At 46.1% G+C, this 23,283-nt stretch overlaps 2 protein-coding genes across 2 annotated transcripts in view; one reads left to right on the top strand and one right to left on the bottom strand.

Moving 5' to 3' along the window:
* The window catches only part of LOC134957870 (uncharacterized oxidoreductase ZK1290.5-like), a 530,010-nt gene extending 523,495 nt beyond the window's left edge, over nucleotides 1-6,515 (bottom strand). The window contains 2 exon segments of the mRNA XM_063940091.1: nucleotides 6,196-6,282; nucleotides 6,389-6,515. Of these exon segments, the coding sequence (XP_063796161.1) occupies nucleotides 6,196-6,262 (67 nt within the window). The 5' untranslated portion in view covers nucleotides 6,263-6,282; nucleotides 6,389-6,515.
* Nucleotides 6,516-6,595: 80 nt separating this feature from the next.
* Nucleotides 6,596-23,283, top strand: part of DPH5 (diphthamide biosynthesis 5) — a 67,421-nt gene continuing 50,733 nt past the window's right edge. Inside the window, exons 1-2 of the mRNA XM_063940090.1 lie at nucleotides 6,596-6,922; nucleotides 7,655-7,779. Coding sequence (XP_063796160.1) covers nucleotides 6,788-6,922; nucleotides 7,655-7,779 — 260 coding nt within the window. The 5' untranslated portion in view covers nucleotides 6,596-6,787. The remainder of the gene's footprint in view (nucleotides 6,923-7,654; nucleotides 7,780-23,283) is intronic.

Below are 23,283 nucleotides of genomic sequence, written 5' to 3'. Positions count from 1 at the left end.
TGGCTGTCCCATTACATAAACCAGAGGTAGCGGCAGGTGCACCCTTGCTTGCTGAGTGCATGCTGAGCGGTACCAGGCAGGAGCCACCCTGTCCCTTATTGCAGGTGTTAGCAGGGCTCCTGGGACAGATTTACTCTGCAACAGCAGCGGGTGCACCGCAGAGCTCCATTGGAAGAACAGCAATCACACTTGGATCCCGCCATGAAACACACAGGTGCTGCTGTACATGCAGGTTCCCCTTCAGGGCTTTGTGGCAGGTGTCTCCATTGCCTCTGGGAGTTACGCCCCTGGTTAAGGTTAGGTACTAAGGGGAGGGTTAGGCACTAAGTGGGTAGGGTTAGGGTTAGACTGCGTGTAGGGAGGGTTATGGTTAGGCACTAAGCGGGGCTGGTTAGGCTGCGTTTAGGGATGGTTATGGTTAGGCACTAAGTGGGGAGGGTTAGGATGCGGGGTGGGGGTTAGGGTTAAGTTGCAGGTACTGAGGGCTAGGGAGGTAGGGGAGGAGGGTTAGAATACTTACACAGCAGGTGTCAGGATTCTGCGTGTCGGGATGCCGCTGTCATTCTTATAATTGCTGGCATCCCAAGCACTGGCATCTCGTACCCAACCCGCCTCTAATGCAAACTGCAGTTACAGATCATACCACGCCATTTTAAATAAGAATTTACTCACCGGTAATTCTATTTCTCGTAGTCCGTAGTGGATGCTGGGAACTCCGTAAGGACCATGAGGAATAGACGGCTCCGCAGGAGACTGGGCACATCTAAAGAAAGAATTAGGACTATCTGGTGTGCACTGGCTCCTCCCCCTATGACCCTCCTCCAAGCCTCAGTTAGGACACTGTGCCCGGAAGAGCTGACACAATAAGGAAGGATTTTGAATCCCGGGTAAGACTCATACCAGCCACACCAATCACACCGTATAACCCGTGATAGGAACCCCGGTTAACAGTATGATAACAAAAGGAGCCTCTGAACAGATGGCTCGCAATAATAACCCGATTTGTGTAACAATAACTATTTACAAGTATTGCAGACAATCCGCACTTGGGATGGGCGCCCAGCATCCACTACGGACTACGAGAAATAGAATTACCGGTGAGTAAATTCTTATTTTCTCTGACGTCCTAGTGGATGCTGGGAACTCCGTAAGGACCATGGGGATTATACCAAAGCTCCCAAACGGGCGGGAGAGTGCGGACGACTCTGCAACACCGAATGAGAGAACTCCAGGTCCTCCTCAGCCAGGGTATCAAATTTGTAGAATTTTGCAAACGTGTTTGCCCCTGACCAAGTAGCAGCTCGGCAAAGTTGTAAAGCCGAGACCCCTCGGGCAGCCGCCCAAGATGAGCCCACCTTCCTTGTGGAATGGGCTTTTACAGATTTAGGCTGCGGTAGTCCTACCGTAGAATGCGCCAGCTGAATAGTGCTACAAATCCAGCGCGCAATAGTCTGCTTAGAAGCAGGAGCACCCAGTTTGTTGGGTGCATACAGGATAAACAGCGAGTCAGTTTTCCTGACTCCAGCCGTCCTGGAAACATAAATTTTCAGGGCCCTGACTACGTCCAGTAACTTGGAATCCTCCAAGTTCCCAGTAGCCGCAGGCACCACAATAGGCTGGTTCAAGTGAAACGCTGATACCACCTTCGGGAGAAACTGAGGACGAGTCCTCAATTCTGCCATATCCATATGGAAAATCAGATAAGGGCTTTTATAGGACAAAGCCGCCAATTCTGACACACGCCTGGCCGAAGCCAGGGCCAACAGCATGACCACTTTCCATGTGAGATATTTCAAATCCACAGTCTTAAGTGGTTCAAACCAATGTGATTTCAGGAACTCCAAAACCACATTGAGATCCCAAAGTGCCACTGGGGGCACAAAAGGAGGCTGAATATGCAGAACTCCCTTGACAAAAGTCTGAACTTCAGGCAGGGAAGCCAGTTCTTTCTTGGAGAAAATCGACAGGGCCGAAATCTGGACCTTAATGGACCCCAATTTGAGGCCCAACGTCACCCCTGTTTGCAGGAAATGCAGGAATCGACCCAGTTGAAATTCCTCTGTTGGGGCCTTCCTGGCCTCACACCAAGCAACATATTTTCGCCAAATGCGGTGATAATGGTTTGCGGTGACATCCTTCCTGGCTTTGATCAGGGTAGGAATGACTTCCTCCGGAATACCCTTTTCCTTCAGGATCCGGTGTTCAACCGCCATGCCGTCAAACGCAGCCGCGGTAAGTCTTGGAACAGACAGGGCCCCTGCTGCAGCAGGTCCTGTCTGAGCGGCAGAGGCCAAGGGTCCTCTGAAAGCATCTCTTGAAGTTCCGGGTACCAAGCTCTTCTTGGCCAATCCGGAACCACGAGTATAGTTTTCACTCCTCGCCTTCGTATTATTCTCAGTACCTTGGGAATGAGAGGCAGAGGAGGAAACACATAAACCGAATGGTACACCCACGGTGTTACTAGAGCGTCCACAGCGATCGCCTGAGGGTCCCTTGACCTGGCGCAATATCTTTTTAGCTTTTTGTTGAGGCGGGACGCCATCATGTCCACCTGTGGTCTTTCCCACCGGTATACCAGCATTTGGAAGACTTCTGGATGATGTCCCCATTCTCCCGGGTGGAGGTCGTGCCTGCTGAGGAAGTCTGCTTCCCAGTTGTCCACTCCCGGAATGAACACTGCTGTCAGTGCTAACACATGATTTTCCGCCCATCGGAGAATCCTTGTGGCTTCTGCCATTGCCCTCCTGCTTCTTGTGCCGCCCTGTCTGTTTACATGGGCGACCGCCGTGATGTTGTCTGATTGGATCAGTACCGACTGGTTCTGAAGCAGGGGCCTTGCTTGGCTTAGGGCATTGTAGATGGCCCTTAGCTCCAGAATATTTATGTGAAGCGAAATCTCCTGATCTGACCACAGTCCTTGGAAATTTCTTCCCTGTGTGACTGCCCCCCAGCCCCGAAGGCTGGCATCCGTGGTCACCAGGACCCAGTCCTGTATTCCGAATCTGCGGCCCTCTTGTAGATGAGCCCTCTGCAGCCACCACAGCAGCGACACCCTGGTCCTTGCCGACAGGGTTATCCGCTGTTGCATCTGGAGAAGAAACACTTTTTTCTGGTCTGTGTCCAGAATCATTCCCAGGAACAGAAGACGTGTCATCGGGACCAGCTGTGACTTTGGAATATTGAGAATCCAGCCGTGCTGTTGTAGCACTTCCCGAGAAAGTGCTACCCCCACTACCAACTGTTCTTTGGACCTCGCCTTTATCAGGAGATCGTCCAAGTACGGGATAATTAAAACTCCCTTCTTGCGAAGGAGTATCATCATTTCGGCCATTACCTTGGTAAAGACCCTCGGTGCCGTGGATAACCCAAACGGCAGCATCTGGAACTGATAGTGACAGTCCTGTACCACAGATCTGAGGTACTCCTGGTGAGGGGGGTAAATGGGGACATGTAGGTACGCATCCTTGATGTCCAGGGAGACCATGTAATCCCCCTCGTCCAGGCTCGCAATAACCGCCCTGAGCGATTCCATCTTGAACTTGAACCTTTTGATATAAGTGTTCAAGGCTTTTAAATTTAAGATGGGTCTCACCGAACCGTCCGGTTTCGGTACCACAAACATTGTGGAATAGTAACCCTTTCCTTGCTGAAGGAGGGGTACCTTGACAATCACTTGCTGTGAATACAGTTTTTGGATAGTCACCAACACTGCCTCCCTGGCAGAGGGAGTTGCTGGTAAGGCAGATATTAGAAAACGGCGGGGGGGGGGACGTCTCGAATTCCAGCCTGTACCCCTGAGATACTACTTGAAGGGTCCAGGGATCCACCTGTGAGAGAGCCCACTGTGTGCTGAAATTTCTGAGACGGGCCCCCACCGTACCCGGGTCCGCCTGTGAAGCCCCAGCGTCATGCTGTGGACTTACCGGACGCGGGGGAGGACTTTTGCTCTTGGGAACTGGCTGTATGCTGCAGCTTTTTCCCTCTACCTTTGCCTCTCGGCAGAAAGGACGTGCCTCGAGCCCTCTTGTGTTTTTGGGGCCGAAAGGACTGTACTTGATAATACGGTGCTTTCTTTTGCTGTGGGGTAGCTTGTGGCAAAAATGTCGATTTCTCAGCCGTAGCTGTGGAAACGAGGTCTGAAAGACCATCCCCAAACAGTTCCACCCCCTTATAAGGCAAAACTTCCATGTGCCTTTTTGAATCGGCATCACCTGACCACTGCCGAGTCCATAACCCCCTTCTGGCGGCAATGGACATTGCACTTATTTTTGATGCCAGCCGGCAAATATCCCTCTGTGCATCACGCATGTATAAGACAGCGTCTTTTATATGCTCTACTGTCAGCAAAATATTGTCCCTATCCAGGGTATCAATATTATCCAACAGGGAATCTGACCACGCAGCAGCAGCACTGCACATCCATGCTGATGCAATCGCTGGTCGCAATATAATGCCCGTGTGTGTATATATAGCTTTTAGGGTAGCTTCCTGCTTTCTATCGGCAGGATCCTTTAGGGCGGCCGTATACGGAGACGGTAGTGCCACCTGTTTTGATAAACGTGTAAGCGCTTTATCTACCTTAGGGGATGTTTCCCAACGTGACCTATCCTCTGGCGGGAAAGGGTACGCTGCCAATAACCGTTTAGAAATTATCAATTTCTTATCGGGGGAAGTCCAGGCTTCCGCACACACCTCATTTAATTCCTCAGATGCAGGAAAAACTACTGGGAGTTTTTTCTCACCGAACATAATACCCTTTTTTGTGGTACCTGGGGTACTATCAGAAATGTGTAATACATTTTTCATTGCCTCAATCATGTAACGGGTGGACCTATTGGAGGGTACATTAGTCTCATCGTCGTCGACACTGGAGTCGGTATCCGTGTCGACATCTGTGTCTGCCATCTGAGGTAGCGGGCGTTTTAAAGCCCCTGATGACATTTGAGACGCTGGAACAGTCACAAGCTGAGTAGCCGGCTGTCCTATGTCGTCAAACCTTTTATGTAAGGAGCTGACACTGTCACGTAATTCCTTCCATAAGTCCATCCACACAGGTGTCGACCCTTCAGGGGGTGACAACACACTTACAGGCATTTGCTCTGCCTCCACATCATTTTCCTCATCATACATGTCGACACAGCGGTACCGACACACAGCACACACACAGGGAATGCTCTGACAGAGGACAGGACCCCACAAAGCCCTTTGGGGTCAGCACACACCAGAGCGCTATATACCACAGGGATATCACCTATAAAGTGTGTTTTCCCCTTTTAGCTGCATATATATTATACTGCGCCTAAATTTGTGCCCCCCCTCTATTTTTTACCCTTTCTGTAGTGCAGGACTGCAGGGGAGAGCCAGGGAGCGATCCTTCCAGCGGAGCTGTGAGGGAAAATGGCGCCAGTGTGCTGAGGGAGATGGCTCCGCCCCTTTTTCGGCAGGCTTTCTCCCGCAATTTTAAGATTTCTGGCAGGGGTTAATATACACCTATATAGCCTCTGGGGCTATATATGGTGTCAGTTTGCCAGCCAAGGTGTTATTTATTGCTGCTCAGGGCGCCCCCCCCAGCGCCCTGCACCCATCAGTGACCGCAGTGTGTGGTGTGCATGAGGAGCAATGGCGCACAGCTGCCGTGCTGTGCGCTACCTTGGAGAAGACAGAAGTCTTCAGCCGCCGATTTTCCGGACCTTCTTGCTTCTGGCTCTGTAAGGGGGACGGCGGCGCGGCTCCGGGAACGGACGACGAGGTCGGGTCCTGTGTGCGATCCCTCTGGAGCTAATGGTGTCCAGTAGCCTAAGAAGCCCAAGCTACCACCACTTAGGTAGGTTCGCTTCTTCTCCCCTTAGTCCCTCGGTGCAGTGAGCCTGTTGCCAGCAGATCTCACTGTAAAATAAAAAACCTAAATTATACTTTCTTTCTAGGAGCTCAGGAGAGCCCCTAGTGTGCATCCAGCTCAGCCGGGCACAGAAATCTAACTGGGACTTGGAGGAGGGTCATAGGGGGAGGAGCCAGTGCACACCAGATAGTCCTAATTCTTTCTTTAGATGTGCCCAGTCTCCTGCGGAGCCGTCTATTCCCCATGGTCCTTACGGAGTTCCCAGCATCCACTAGGACGTCAGAGAAAGTATGTTAATGTTTTAACTTCATTCTTAACATAGTGAATAGAAGATATCTATGAGAGACTGGACTTACCTAGACCCAGAATAGGTATGTGATGCCCGCTTGATAAGGCTACAGTGGGACATTTGGACATATCCATTTTCTTCCTTCAAGTTAACTCTGTACAACACAAAAGTATGTCACGTTAATAAAAAGGTTATTTTCTCATACTAAAAACTTGAATTAACAGAAAATGCTGTGTGAAGGCTAGGCATACATCTGTTACCTGATACATCACTTTCCTTCTCACACAGAGCGAGGTAGCCAAAGTACACATATCTCTCGTGTAAACTGTAAATGCATAAGCCGGGCTCTACTGCCCAGATGCAATATGGCCGCTCCGTCTTCTGCTTCATAGGAACCCAGTGACAGATGTAAAGATGGCGACGGCTGCACCGCTAGGAATACGGCTGCCATTAGCTAACATGGCGAATCACAACACGGAAGTGCATGTATTCCGTTTGCTGCAGCCGTATTCCGTCGTACTCGTAGTCCTATAGCTGTCAGTGTGCAGACAGAGCAGGGGGGATCTGCATCATCAAATGGATACTGACATTTAGCATATCTGTATAATACTTACTCCCCTGCTATATCAGCAATTGCTGTGCTCTCCTCAGTAAGGACCATGTTATACCTCATAGGTTTAGGTCTTGGGGATGCTAAGGATGTGACTGTGAGGGGCCTGGAGGTGATCAGGAGCTGTTCCCGGGTCTACCTGGAGGCATACACGTCTATACTCACCGTGGGCAAAGATGCTCTGGTATGATTCAGGCTTTGCCCTAATGTGTTTAATTTTCATAGTGTTGTGTTTAGAATGTATGACTATTGTGAGAACTACACAAATGCATAATCTGCCATTAATTTCTTTATGACATCAGCCAAATGGATGTCAGTACTCTGTTTTGGGGCTTATTACAATAAATACTTGTATTTCTCATTGTGGATGAGTGCTGGAGGGCTGAAGAGAGGGAGCACATCGTCTTCAAATCAGTGTTTTTAGACCGGCAACATGGCACGTCGTAAGGGCCTCAGAAGAGCCCCGCACATTGCCTCTGCTGATCAGTATCAGAACACAAGCATGATATGGTCACACTTCCCAGCTTGCTGCTGCTCATCCAATATGTGAGGTCCTGTATGTGGTCCAAATGTGTTATTGTGGTTCCCTATCATATATATGCAATGCGTGTCTTTTAGGTTCACAGAACTGCGGGATAGTAACACTTGAGGTACTAGCTAGATAAAGGTCACCACTGGATGAACTGTGAACATCACCTAAAGTTACGAAGTCCCTTATTAATGCATGTGACCTTCTCTGTGACAATAGAGGTACTAGTCTGAAGAGGACCAAGAAGGTCACACTGTAACCCTTATGAGGGCCAGCTCTTGTTCTGCACTTCTCTAGGTCATTAGAAGGTGTAGAGAATGAGAATACGTACTGACAGCTCCTGTGAATGATAATACCAGGTAAACTCAGTCTGTTTAAATTGCACAGGAGGAATTCTATGGCCGGGAGCTGATCCTTGCTGATCGGGAGACTGTAGAGCAAGAAGCGGATGAAATCCTGCGAGATGCTGCTATTACTGATGTAGCCTTCTTGGTGGTTGGTGATCCCTTTGGGTAAGTGTGAAATCCATTATTAACAGTTGGAAGCAAGTTAATAAATAGGTATGCATTGGTAATTAACACAGTATGGAAGCGCTCATGAATACTGCAGGCAGTGTTGAAATGGTTGCAAAGCAATTTTGCTTTAGACTTTGCCATCAAAACGCACTTAATAGACTTTAAGAATGTGCATTTAACACTAACAATATCTATGTGCATACAACTTAATGTTTTGTTAATGTCATATCATAATTAGAATAGGAAATCTTGCAAAAACTCACAGTCAGGGAGCTAAGATATAATAGCGATCATGGGCCTAATTTAGGTTGTATCGCAGTGTGCGATCCAACGTAATTATTGAGAAAAAGATGCGGGCGTCCTGTGCATGTGCCTGCATTTTCTGCAGGGGGGGGCCGCAGAAAATCTGATCACCTCTGCCTGTCAATCAGGCGGGGGGAGGTAACGCTCTGTTTCCAGGGAGGAGACGGAATGTTGTGGGAGCGGAGACGGACGAATGCGGGGCGGAGCGAACAGGGGCGTGATCGCGACGGCTGCGTGACGTCACACGCAACCACCGCGATTGTGAAGATGGTGACGAGTCTCCTGCGACGGCAGGAGGCCTCCTCTATTTCTGCTAACAAGCAGAAATTGTGATGCGATCGCAATTTCTGCTTGTTGAAGGGTGGGAGGTGGCTGGCAACATGCTGGACAGCCTTGCTCTGCGATGGACGGCCCCCAGCATGCGATCCAAAGGATAGCAAATTCTGCTAATTAGCAGCATTTGCTACCCTTACTGAATTAGGCCCCATATCTCTTCAACCACCAGTGGTACTGAAACATTTTTTTATAATGGTGGGCGTGGGTACATCCAGGTGATGAGTAACCTAGGGATGGCAGTGTTGTTGGGATCTCTAGCCCCATACATTGCAGTAGGACCCCAATAACAAAATGTAAGTCAATCACTGTAGAAGAAAGCATGTGTGGACTAGTAGTTTGTTGTCAACTTTACATTTCTCTGACGTCCTAGTGGATGCTGGGTACTCCGTAAGGACCATGGGGAATAGACGGGCTCCGCAGGAGACTGGGCACTCTTTAAAGAAAGATTAGGTACTATATCTGGTGTGCACTGGCTCCTCCCTCTATGCCCCTCCTCCAGACCTCAGTTAGAATCTGTGCCCGGCTCGAGCTTGCACACTAGGGGCTCTCCTGAGCTTCTAGTAAAGAAAGTATTTGTTAGGTTTTTTATTTTCAGTGAGATCTGCTGGCAACAGACTCACTGCTACGAGGGACTTAGGGGAGAGAAGCGAACCTACCTGCTTGCAGCTAGCTTGGGCTTCTAGGCTACTGGACACCATTAGCTCCAGAGGGATCAAACACAGGCCCAGCCTCGGTCGTCCGGTCCCGGAGCCGCGCCGCCGTCCCCCTTGCAGAGCCAGAAGCAAGAAGAACATCCTGGAAATCGGCGGCTGAAGACTCCGGTCTTCATTAAGGTAGCGCACAGCACTGCAGCTGTGCGCCATTGCTCCCTATGCACACCACATACTCCGGTCACTGATGGGTGCAGGGGGCTGGGGGGGGGGGCGCCCTGGGCTGCAATTAGAGTACCTTACATTGGCGAACAGCACATAATATAGTCTAAAAAACTATATATGTGCAAAAATCCCCCGCCATAATATAAATATAAGAGCGGGAGAAGTCCGCCGAGAAGGGGGCGGGGCTATCTCCCTCAGCACACTGGCGCCATTTCCTCTTCACAGCTCCGCTGGAAGACAGCTCCCCAGGCTCTCCCCTGCAGTTTCCAGGCTAAAAGGGTAAAAAAAGAGAGGGGGGGCACTAAATTTAGGTGCAAACTGTATATGTAAAGCAGCTATAGGGAAAAATCACTTTGTGTTAGTGTAAATCCCTGATTATATAGCGCTGTGGTGTGTGCTGGCATACTCTCTCTCTGTCTCCCCAAAGGACTTTGTGGGGTCCTGTCCTCAGTCAGAGCATTCCCTGTGTGTGTGCGGTGTGTCGGTACGGCTGTGTCGACATGTTTGATGAGGAGGCTTATGTGGAGGCGGAGCAGGTGCCGATAAATGTGATGTCACCCCCTGCGGGGTCGACACCAGAGTGGATGGATATGTGGAAGGTTTTACACGACAGTGTCAACTCCTTGCATAAAAGGTTCGATGACAAAACAGCTGTGGGATAGCCGGCTTCTCAGCCAGTGCCTGCCCAGGCGTCTCAAAGGCCATCAGGGGCTCAAAAACGCCCGCTACCTCAGATGTCGACACAGAGTCTGACTCCAGTGTCGACGAGGACGAGACAAATGTACATTCCACTAGGGCCATCCGTTGCATGATTACGGCAATGAAAAATGTGTTGCACATTTCTGACATTAACCCAGGTACCACTAAAAAGGGTATTATGTTTGGGGAGAAAAAGCAACCAGTGGTTTTTCCCCCATCAGATGAGTTGAATGAAGTGTGTGAAGAAGTGTGGGCTTCCCCTGATAAGAAACTAGTGATTTCTAAAAAGTTACTAATGGCGTACCCTTTCCCGCCAGAGGACAGGTTACGTTCGGAGACATCCCCGAGGGTGGATAAGGCGCTCACACGCTTGTCAAAAAAGGTGGCACTGCCGTCTCAGGATACGGCCGCCTTAAAGGAGCCTGCGGATAGAAAGCAGGAGGCTATCCTGAAGTCTGTATATACACACTCAGGTACTATACTCAACCAGTCATTAGCTACAGGAGAAATTCCAGGGGACTGGAAAAGAGCAAACGTAGTCCCACTGCACAAAAGTGGAAGCAAGGAAGAGGCAAACAACTACAGACCAGTGAGTCTTACATCAGTAGTAGGGAAATTGATGGAAACACTCTTAAAAGAAAGAGTTGTAGATTATCTCAAATCCGGCAATTTACTGGATCCCAAACAGCATGGATTCACTGGGGGGAGATCATGTCAAACAAATCTTATTGACTTTTTTGATTGTGTGACTAAAGTGATGGATAAAGGTGGAGCCATGGATATAGCTTATCTAGACTTTAGTAAGGCTTTTGACACAGTTCCACATCGCAGACTGCTAAATAAACTTGAAAGTTTGGGATTGGATATTAGGATTATTGAATGGATAAGATCTTGGTTGAAGGATAGAAAACAGAGAGTTGTGGTAAATGGAGTGCATTCACAGGAGGGAAATGTTACCAGTGGAGTACCCCAGGGATCTGTACTTGGACCAGTGCTTTTTAATATCTTTATTGGTGACATTGCAAATGGCATTAAAGGGAAAGTATGCCTTTTTGCAGATGACACAAAGGTATGCAACAGGGTAGACACACCAGGTGGGGTAAAACAAATGATTGAGGATCTAGGTAGACTAGAGGAATGGTCAAGAGTCTGGCAATTACAGTTTAATGCCAAAAAATGCAAAATCATGCACTTGGGTCTCAAAAATCCTAAAGCTAAATACAGTATTAATGGCACTATACTGGAAACTACTGAGGAGGAAAGGGATCTAGGAGTCACTATTTCAGGTGACTTAAAAGCAGGTAAGCAATGTAACAAGGCAATGAGGAAGGCTAGTCAGATGCTTGGCTGCATTGGGAGAGGAATCAGCAGCAGAAAGAAAGAAGTAATAATGCCACTGTATAGGTCATTAGTACGGCCTCATCTAGAATACTGTATTCAGTTCTGGAGGCCATATCTTCAAAAGGATATTAATACATTAGAAACTGTACGAAGGAGGGCAACTAAAATGGTGCATGGCCTACATCACAAAACATACCCAGAAAGACTAAGAAATCTCAATATGTATAGTTTGGAGCAGAGAAGGGAAAGGGGGGACATGATAGAAACTTTCAAATATATGAAGGGTTTTAACAAAGTCCAGGAGGGAAACATTCTCCAAATGAAGAGAAGCAATAGGACACGAGGACATGCACTGAGACTGGAGGGGGGGAGGTTCAGGGGAAATTTGCGGAAAAATTATTTCACAGAAAGGGTAGTGGACAAGTGGAATAGCCTCCCATCAGAGGTGGTAGATGCTAAGACAGTAGAGCAATTTAAACATGCATGGGATAGACATAAGGATATCCTTACAAAGAAATAAGGATCAAATAAGGTTAGTGATAAAAAATAATATAAAATAAAAAATAAAAAAAATAAGGGGCAGACTAGATGGGCCAAGTGGTTCTTATCTGCCGACAAATTCTATGACAAATTCTATGTTTCTATACTGAGACCTGCAATTGCTTCAGCTTGGATGTGTAGTGCTGCAGCAGCTTGGTCCGATACCCTGTCAGAAAATATTGATACCCTCGACAGGGATACGATTTTGCTAACCATAGAGCATATTAAAGACGTCGTCTTATATATGAGAGATGCACAGAGGGATATTTGCCGGCTGGCATCTAGAATTAATGCAATGTCCATTTCTGCCAGGAGAGTATTATGGACTCGGCAGTGGACAGGTGATGCGGATTCTAAAAGGCACATGGAGGTTTTGCCTTACAAGGGTGAGGAATTGTTTGGGGATGGTCTCTCGGACCTCGTTTCCACAGCAACAGCTGGGAAGTCGACATTTTTACCTCAGGTTCCCTCACAGCCTAAGAAAGCACTGTATTATCAGGTACAGTCCTTTCGGCCCCAGAAAGGCAAGCGGGTTAAAGGCGCGTCCTTTCTGCCCAGAGGCAGGGGTAGAGGGAAAAAGCTGCACCATACAGCCAGTTCCCAAGAACAAAAATCCTCCCCTGCTTCCACTAAGTCCACCGCATGACGCTGGGGCTCCACTGGTGGAGCCAGGTGCGGTGGGGGCCCGTCTCCGGAACTTCAGCGACCGGTGGGTTCGCTCACAGGTGGATCTCTGGGTTCTACAAGTGGTATCTCAGGGATACAAGCTGGAATTCGAGACGTCTCCCCCTCGCCGTTACCTCAAATCAGCCTTGCCAGCTACTCCCCAGGACAGGGAGGTAGTGCTGGCGGCAATTCACAAGCTGTACCTCCAGCAGGTGATAATAAAAGTTCCCCTCCTTCAACAGGGACGGGGTTACTATTCCACAATGTTTGTGGTACCGAAACCAGACAGTTCGGTGAGACCCATTCTAAATTTGAAATCCTTGAACACTTATATAAGGAAGTTCAAGTTCAAAATGGAATCGCTCAGGGCGGTTATTGCAAGCCTGGAAGAGGGGGATTACATGGTATCACTGGACATCAAGGATGCTTACCTACATGTCCCCATTTACCCACCTCACCAGGTGTACCTCCGTTTTGTGGTACAGGACTGCCATTACCAATTGCAGACGTTGCCGTTTGGTCTGTCCACGGCACCGAGGGTATTTACCAAAGTAATGGCCGAAATGATGATACTCCTTCGAAAGAAGGGAGTTATAATTATCCCGTACTTGGACGATCTCCTTATAAAGGCGAGGTCCAGGGAGCAGTTGTTGGTCGGAGTAGCACTATCTCAGGAAGTGCTACAACAGCACTGCTGGATTCTGAATATCCCGAAGTCGCAGCTGGTTCCTACGACGCGTCTGCTGTTCCTGGGTATGATTCTGGACACAGAACAGAAGAAGGTGTTTCTCCCGGAGGAGAAGGCCAAGGAGTTGTCATCTCTGGTCAGAGACCTCCTAAAACCGAAACAGGTGTCGGTGCATCACTGCACGCGAGTCCTGGGAAAGATGGTAGCTTCTTACGAGGCAATTCCATTCGGCAGATTCCATGCACGGATCTTTCAGTGGGATCTGTTAGACCAGTGGTCCGGATCGCATCTTCAGATGCATCGGCTGATCACCCTGTCCCCGAGGGCCAGGGTGTCTCTGCTGTGGTGGCTGCAGAGTGCTCATCTACTCGAGGGCCGCAGATTCGGCATACAGGACTGGGTCCTGGTGACCACGGATGCAAGCCTCCGAGGTTGGGGGGCAGTCACTCAGGGAAGAAACTTCCAAGGACAATGGTCGAGTCAGGAAGCTTCCCTACACATAAATATTCTGGAACTAAGGGCCATTTACAATGCCCTAAGTCAGGCAAGACCCCTGCTTCAAAACCAGCCGGTGCTGATTCAGTCAGACAACATCACGGCGGTCGCCCATGTAAACCGACAGGGCGGCACAAGAAGCAGGATGGAGATGGCAGAAGCCACAAGGATTCTCCGATGGGCGGAAAATCACGTGATAGCACTGTCAGCAGTGTTCATTCCGGGAGTAAACAACTGGGAAGCAGACTTCCTCAGCAGGCACGACCTCCACCCGGGAGAGTGGGGACTTCATCCAGAAGTCTTCCAGCTGATTGTAAATCGTTGGGAAAGGCCACAGGTGGACATGATGGCGTCCCACCTCAACAAAAAGATATTGCGCCAGGTCAAGGGACCCTCAGGCGATCGCTGTGGACGCTCTAGTGACACCGTGGGTGTACCAGTCGGTTTATGTGTTCCCTCCTCTTCCTCTCATACCAAAGGTACTGAGGATAATAAGAAAGAGAGGAGTAAGAACTATACTCATCATTCCGGATTGGCCAAGAAGGACTTGGTACCCGGAACTACAAGAAATGATCTCAGAGGACCCATGGCCTCTGCCTCTCAGACAGGACCTGCTACAGCAGGGGCCCTGTCTGTTCCAAGACTTACCGCGGCTGCGTTTGACGGCATGGCGGTTGAACGCCGGATCCTGATGGAAAAGGGCATTCCGGTTGAAGTCATTCCTACGCTGATAAAAGCTAGGAAGGATGTGACAGCAAAACATTATCACCGCATATGGCGAAAATATGTTGCTTGGTGTGAGGCTATGAAGGCCCCAACACAAGAATTTCAGCTGGGTCGATTTCTACACTTCCTACAGTCAGGAGTGACTATGGGCCTAAAATTGGGATCCATTAAAGTCCAGATTTCGGCCCTGTCTATTTTCTTTCAAAAAGAACTGGCTTCACTGCCTGAAGTTCAGACGTTTGTTAAGGGAGTGCTGCATATTCAGCCCCCTTTTGTGCCCCCAGTGGCACCTTGGGATCTCAACGTTGTGTTAGATTTCCTAAAATCACATTAGTTTGAGCCACTTCAGACCGTGGAGTTGAAATATCTCACGTGGAAAGTGGTCATGCTTTTGGCCTTGGCTTCGGCTAGGCGGGTGTCAGAATTGGCGGCTTTGTCATGTAAAAGCCCCTATCTGATCTTCCATATGGACAGGGCAGAATTGAAGACTCGTCCCCAATTTCTCCCTAAGGTGGTATCAGCGTTTCATTTGAACCAACCTATTGTGGTGCCTGCGGCTACTCGGGACTTGGAGGCTTCCAAGTTGCTGGACGTAGTCCGGGCCCTGAAAATTTATGTTTCCAGGACGGCAACAAGCTGGGTGCTCCTGCTTCTAAGCAGACTATTGCTCGCTGGATCTGTTGCACGATTCAACTTGCACATTCTGCGGCTGGACTGCCGCATCCTAAATCAGTCAAAGCCCATTCCACGAGGAAGGTGGGCTCTTCTTGGGCGGCTGCCCGAGGGGTCTCGGCTTTACAACTTTGCCGGGCTGCTACTTGGTCGGGATCAAACACGTTTGCAAAATTCTACAAGTTTGATACCCTGGCTGAGGAGGACCTTGAGTTTGCTCATTCGGTGCTGCAGAGTCATCCGCACTCTCCTGCCCGTTTGGGAGCTTTGGTATAATCCCCATGGTCCTTACGGAGTACCCAGCATCCACTAGGACGTCAGAGAAAATAAGAATTTACTCACCGGTAATTCTATTTCTCGTAGTCCGTAGTGGATGCTGGGAGCCCGTCCCAAGTGCAGATTGTCTGCAATACTTGTATATAGTTATTGCTTAACTAAAGGGTTATTGTTATGAGCCATCTGTTCAGTGAGGCTCAGTTGTTATTCATACTGTTAACTGGGTATAGTTATCACGAGTTGTACGGTGTGATTGGTGTGGCTGGTATGAGTCTTACCCTGGATTCCAAATCCTTTCCTTGTAGTGTCAGCTCTTCCGGGCACAGTTTACCTAACTGAGGTCTGGAGGAGGGGCATAGAGGGAGGAGCCAGTGCACACCAGTAGTCCTAATTCTTTCTTAGAGTGCCCGTCTATTCCCCATGGTCCTTACGGAGTACCCAGCATCCACTACGGACTACGAGAAATAGAATTACCGGTGAGTAAATTCTTATTTTTTCAGAAATTGTAATATATATATATATATATATATATATATATATATATATATATGGGTAGTGAAGAATACAAGCGCTTCACTACCCATTTTTTCTATGTGTATACCATACACTAATCTTGTATTACGAGCTGCTACTCTTAAAAGAGTTAAACGAGTGTTTTCCTTATTACTGTTTCCACCGCACGTCTGTACTGTAGCGCCTAGGTCTCTATTTCTATATATATATATATATATATATATATATATATATATATATATATCTTGCTAGTAGTGGTGGTAAATGGCGCTGAGTCCTTCTTATAACGACCTATCCTTTCCACAGTGATAAATTTCCAGTGTCTAAAGTACACTCCCCCAATATTCTATTTCGTGGGGTGGCAGCCCTTTTCTCCAGTGGTTAGCTGTTCAAGCCAACCAGTTGTAAGTCTGGAAAATAAAAGGTGAGAATAGGCGCCTCCTAGTGTAGTATTAAATATATGATATGACCATCACCCTTAGTCTCACCCTGTAAAGTGGAACTGTACCGTATATGGTGGAATTCCAACCACCTTAAAAATAACATAGGGTCACAATCTGAGCGACGTCATCAGTAATGTTCTATTAGTGTTCCTCCTTGTTGTTACTCACATGGTCAGGAAAAAGTAAAAGAAAGGACCGATAGTGTAATACTTTTTACACAACAATATACATTTATTTGGAACTAGTCCGACAGTAAAAACATTGCCCGTACCATATAATAAATTAAAAACAGCTTATCTGTATTTTAAGTCGTCCATACGTGTAAACACTCAACGCGTTTCGTCCTCCGCAATCAGCCTGGACTTCCTCAGGAGTGTGATGATAGTGAATGTGTGGACACATATTTATACCCCTCTTAATTAATTCAATTACACATGGAATTGGTGTTTTTCCTAGTTTACCGGAAGTGACGTCATTTCCGTCCGGAAAATTTGTCTAATAATATTATTTCAAAGTGCATATTGAGCCCAACACATGACTCTCTAGTTCATGTGTTTTACCAAGTTATGTGCTGCCTATTTGGAGCGTTTATTATGCCCCCGTCCGCCGCGACTGCCGGAAGTCACGGACAGACCTGAGCAGTAATGTCCGCCCTGTCTCAAACTGGCTTCACGGAGCCCAGTACGCATGCGCCTGCCAGGTCAGTCACAGTGCTGCCCGTCGCCGCCGCGTCTAGGCTCTTTCCGTCAGTGAGATCTGTCTATTGTACGGCGCCATCTTATCGAAGACTGTATACTATTGTGATTCCTGATGCTACTAACAGATAAATAATATAAAACAGGGATTATGGATATGTGTCCCGTGCTATTGGTTAGTAATGGGGAAGGATTAAAGAGCATTGTGAATGGAAAATCTTTACCTTTTCATGTGAACGGAATACCGCAATTTATATAAGTGCAATATTCAAAGTGCTTGTGCAAAATGCATATACTTTTTTTATATAAAAATATAGTGCACAATTTTATAATATTCAAAGTGCTTGTGCAGTGAGATTTGTGCATACTTAGATTAATTGTCCAATGTGCATATATTAGGGACATAGTGAACATATTATTTGTGAATTTAAAGTGACAGTGCAAATTAAAATGAACAATCTTTAAAAATTATTAAAACAATGGATTTAGAGAAAAGGTGCTATTTCATAATTGTCATTAAGACCTCTTGGGGCCAAGGTTTTTAATTCATATATCCAGTGCATTTCCCGCTGTGAGAGTTTCTTCTCTCGATCGCCTCCTCTTCGTCCCATATGGACTATTTCAAGGGTTCTGATTGTGAGACCTTTCGGATCAGATCCATGACATACCGTATATACTCGAGTATAAGTCGACCCGAATATAAGCCGAGGCACCTAATTTTACCACAAAAAACTGGGAAAAATTACTGACTCTAGTATAAGCCTAGGGTGGGAAATGCACGGTGCCAGGGGTTTTCATGCTCAGGGTGTCATGCTCGTTGCCAGGGATTTTATGCGGTAGGTGTTATGCTTGTTGCCAGGGGGTAATGTTTGTTTCTAGGGTTGTGCCCCCAGTGCCACATATACCCCCAGTGACAGATAAAAACATGCCCCCGTTGCTTTGCCCCCAGTAGTTATGCCCCTTCTTTGCCCCCAGTATTTGTGCCCCCTCTTTCATTGCCCACAGTAGTTATGACCCCTCTTTCTTTGCCCCAGTAGTTGTGGTGCCCCCTTTCTTTGCCCCCAGTAGTTGTTGTGCCCCCTTTCTTTGCCCCCAGTAGTTGTTGTGCCCCCTTTCTTTGCCCCCAGTAGTTGTTGTGCCCCCTTTGTTTGCCCCCTGTTACTGTGCCCCCTTTGCAGCTTACAAACATAAACACACACTAAAACAATACTTACCACTGCCCCGCTCCTGCTTCCCGACCGCTTCTTCTGCTGCTGCGCTGCTCCGCTCCGTCTGGCCGCCGCTCCATCTGTTCATCCGCTCCGTCTGGCCGCCGCTCCATCTGGATCCCCGCTCCGTCTGGCCGCCGCTCCATCTGGTCGCCGCTCCGTCTGGCCGCCCGCGCCGGCGCCCGCTTCCCGGCACCCGATCATCTCTATGGGAGAGACGTCATGACGTCTCTCCCATAGCAACGCCGCACAGACACTAGAGGTCAATAATGACCTCTAGTGTCTGTCCCTGGAGCCGGCTGCAGCGGACGCCCACACAGCCCACGGCGTCTGCTGCAGCCGTTGACTCGAGTATAAGCCGAGGGGGGCTTTTTCAGCATAGAAAACTGTGCTGAAAAAGTCGGCTTATACTCGAGTATATACGGTAATTTAAAATGCTTGGGTACTGAATGATGCTCCTGTTTATTCTTTATGCTTCTGATATGCTCTTGGATACGTAATTTTAATTGTCTCTTAGTTTTCCCTATGTACCTAAGTTTACAAGGGCATTCGAGCATATATATTACCCAAGATGTGTTGCATGTTGCTCGATCCTTTGAAAAGTATGTTTTGGAACCATCTGTATTAGAGAAAGATTTTGTATAAGGGTTCACAAATTGACAGATGTTACAGTGCTGGCATTTGACAAGTCCCTTTATATCCAAAAAGTTATTTCTATCCTTTTCATGTTGGATAGGAAGCAGCATGCTTGGTGCAAGATGGTCTTTTAAATTCTTTGCTTTTCTAAAAACCACCTGTGGTTTATCTGGTAGGATTGAGCTTAAAATGGTGTCTGTATGTAGGATCCCCCAATGTTTGTTTAAAATGCTCCGAATTTTCTTATCCTGACAGTTAAAAGATGTAATAAAATTCAGCCCTTGGTTTTGTTTGTCTTTGACCCTGTATTCCAAAAGTTCCTGTCGGTCTGTAGCATGAGTCCTAATTTGTGCTTCTTCCACTAGAGTCTTGGATTAACCCCTCTCTAAAAAGCGTTCTCCATATAGAGTAAGTTGTTCCTCCGTGTCTTCTAATTTCGTACAGTTTCTTTTTATTCTACAAAATTGTGAATATGGGGTGTTCGTCTTCCATTTAGTTGCATGTCCGCTTTTATAGTGTATATATGAATTGGTGTCTACCTGTTTAATGTAATTCTTTGTTATTACTTCAGTATCTTTACTGCTTAAAATCAAGTCCAAATATTCAATTTCTGTTGCACTCACTTTGTAGGTAAAGGATAAATTGTAATCATTCCTTTCTAAATGTGTCATAAAATCCATAAAACGTTCCATCCCAAACTAGAAGTATGTCATCTATATAACGTTTGTACACAACAATATGTTTAAAATAAGGATTATTACTGTATACATACTTCTGTTCCCAGCTCCCCATGTGCAGATTGGCGAAGCTGGGTGCGAAAACAGTGCCCATCGCTGTCCCGCGAATTTGTAAATAAAATTTCTCTAAGAATTTAAAATAATTGTGTTTAAGTATAAAATCCATAAAATTACATATAAGTTCTTTGTGTATACTGTCCAAGGTATCATCTTTGTCCAAAAATTCTTTGCAAGATTCTATCCCTTTTTCCTGTGATATGGATGTATACAGGGATTGGACATCGATTGTTATCCATAGATATTCTTGTTTCCATTTAAAAGTTTCTAAAAATTGTAGCAGTGATGTTGTGTCTTTGACATAGGAGTCTAACTTTGGAACATATTTTTTAAGAAATACCTCAACATATTCAGATAAATTCGCAGTTAATGAACCTATGCCTGCCACAATTGGCCTACCTGGAGGATCAATCAACCGTTTATGTATTTTGGGCAAATAATAAAAAATAGATAAAATGGGATGGTTGGTTATTAAAAATTGATATTCATCTTTCGTTATGGTTTCTTGATGTAAAGCTGTAATCAACATGGACCTGAGTTCTTCCACATAGATCTCCGTGGGGTCTGCGGATAATTCTCTATATGAATCTGTGTCTCCTAGTAGACGATATGCTTCATTCTCATATTGGATACGGTTCATGACTACCAAGCCTCCTCCTTTATCTGCTTGGCGTATCACGATCTGTTGATTGTTTTTCAGATCTTTCAATGCTTTTTTCTCAAAGTTGGATAGATTAGTTTTTGTGTTCGGTTTGAGTAACTCAAAGTCCTTTTTAACTAGTTCGTAAAAAAGGTCAATTTGATTACTCCTTGACTCAAGTGGATAGTATTTTGATTGGGGTCTAAGTCCTGACTTAGATCCAGCTTCAGGATTTCCATTCTGGCTGCTAACCTTCTTCTGAAAATGTCTCTTTAATGTAAGCTTTCGTACAAATTTATTTAAATCAGTGAACGCTTCAAAGTCATCCATCTGGGATGTGGGAGCAAAAGAAAGTTCTTTTGACAGTAATGTCCTTTCAGCATGGGTTAAGACATAGTCGGACAGGTTAAAAATCCCCTTTTCCCCCATCGCTGGGGTGTCTAATGTCTGAGGTTTCTTCTTTTTTTGTAATCGCTTAGAGCCCCCCCTTCTTCCTCTTCGAACCTTCTTTTTAGGGGTGATGCTCTTTGTATTGTTTCTTTGACATAGGGATCCCGCCTCATCCTTTGTTCTGAGGCTGTTGGGGATAAAAAAACCTCCGCATCTGTCTCCGAATGTAGTCTGCTAAGGGCTGAGTATCTGTTCTGAGTTTCAAATTTCACCTTTCCTGGTGTTCTAGGTTTATAGAATCCATTATCCTTATAATTTCTTTGTTTCTGTGGGATGGTTCGCCAGTTTTGATGTCTTTGATTGGAAAGGTCCCGTTTCCTAAGGTCTTCCGGGTCTCTAAATCCGTTCCATTTCTTTACTCTACCGTTCGTATAGTCATTTTTATCCCGTTGATATTTCCTTTCTTTTAGGGTTACAACTTCATCCTCAATTTTTTCCAGTTTCTTCACCAGAACAATCTCATTGATCTTGTAATCTTCTTTCCCCTTATATGGTTCCATGGCAACTTCCTCCTTCTTTATATCTTCTTCAAGTGTGACTAGTTCTCTCTTTTTCTCTTCAATGATTAAGCTCATGAGTTTAGTTGAACAATCATGTAAAATTGTGTCCCAATTTTTCATAAAAGTATCATTTTGTGTGTTAAAAGTGGGTTGTTTAAATACCCTCAGTCCCCGTGGTACTCTGTTTACTTTAATATACTGCTCTAAAACGGTAATGTCCCACCAGGTTTTTAGTTCCTTGGTGAACAATTTTTCTATGTTCCAGAATTTATCATCCAAACCTTCATTTATTCGTGGTGTAGGTTCGTTATTCTCATTAAAAATCCTTTGGCATATATCTCCTCTCTTTGATCCTCATAACTGTGATCTGAGGGTATTCATTTTATTTGAGAGGAGAAAGAGAAGGTAGCAGCCTTATACCCAAAAGAACTAAAAAATTTCTTGCTAGTAGTGGTGGTAAATGGCGCTGAGTCCTTCTTATAACGACCTATCCTTTCCACAGTGATAAATTTCCAGTGTCTAAAGTACACTCCCCCAATATTCTATTTCGTGGGGTGGCAGCCCTTTTCTCCAGTGGTTAGCTGTTCAAGCCAACCAGTTGTAAGTCTGGAAAATAAAAGGTGAGAATAGGCGCCTCCTAGTGTAGTATTAAATATATGATATGACCATCACCCTTAGTCTCACCCTGTAAAGTGGAACTGTACCGTATATGGTGGAATTCCAACCACCTTAAAAATAACATAGGGTCACAATCTGAGCGACGTCATCAGTAATGTTCTATTAGTGTTCCTCCTTGTTGTTACTCACATGGTCAGGAAAAAGTAAAAGAAAGGACCGATAGTGTAATACTTTTTACACAACAATATACATTTATTTGGAACTAGTCCGACAGTAAAAACATTGCCCGTACCATATAATAAATTAAAAACAGCTTATCTGTATTTTAAGTCGTCCATACGTGTAAACACTCAACGCGTTTCGTCCTCCGCAATCAGCCTGGACTTCCTCAGGAGTGTGATGATAGTGAATGTGTGGACACATATTTATACCCCTCTTAATTAATTCAATTACACATGGAATTGGTGTTTTTCCTAGTTTACCGGAAGTGACGTCATTTCCGTCCGGAAAATTTGTCTAATAATATTATTTCAAAGTGCATATTGAGCCCAACACATGACTCTCTAGTTCATGTGTTTTACCAAGTTATGTGCTGCCTATTTGGAACGTTTATTATGCCCCCGTCCGCCGCGACTGCCGGAAGTCACGGACAGACCTGAGCAGTAATGTCCGCCCTGTCTCAAACTGGCTTCACGGAGCCCAGTACGCATGCGCCTGCCAGGTCAGTCACAGTGCTGCCCGTCGCCGCCGCGTCTAGGCTCTTTCCGTCAGTGAGATCTGTCTATTGTACGGCGCCATCTTATCGAAGACTGTATACTATTGTGATACCTGATGCTACTAACAGATAAATAATATAAAACAGGGATTATGGATATGTGTCCCGTGCTATTGGTTAGTAATGGGGAAGGATTAAAGAGCATTGTGAATGGAAAATCTTTACCTTTTCATGTGAACGGAATACCGCAATTTATATAAGTGCAATATTCAAAGTGCTTGTGCAAAATGCATATACTTTTTTTATATAAAAATATAGTGCACAATTTTATAATATTCAAAGTGCTTGTGCAGTGAGATTTGTGCATACTTAGATTAATTGTCCAATGTGCATATATTAGGGACATAGTGAACATATTATTTGTGAATTTAAAGTGACAGTGCAAATTAAAATGAACAATCTTTAAAAATTATTAAAACAATGGATTTAGAGAAAAGGTGCTATTTCATAATTGTCATTAAGACCTCTTGGGGCCAAGGTTTTTAATTCATATATCCAGTGCATTTCCCGCTGTGAGAGTTTCTTCTCTCGATCGCCTCCTCTTCGTCCCATATGGACTATTTCAAGGGTTCTGATTGTGAGACCTTTCGGATCAGATCCATGACATAATTT

This window comes from Pseudophryne corroboree, chromosome 9 (genome assembly GCF_028390025.1).
Source record: "Pseudophryne corroboree isolate aPseCor3 chromosome 9, aPseCor3.hap2, whole genome shotgun sequence".
Classification (NCBI taxonomy): Eukaryota; Metazoa; Chordata; class Amphibia; order Anura; family Myobatrachidae; genus Pseudophryne; species Pseudophryne corroboree.
This window is presented reverse-complemented; position numbering and strand designations above follow the sequence as displayed.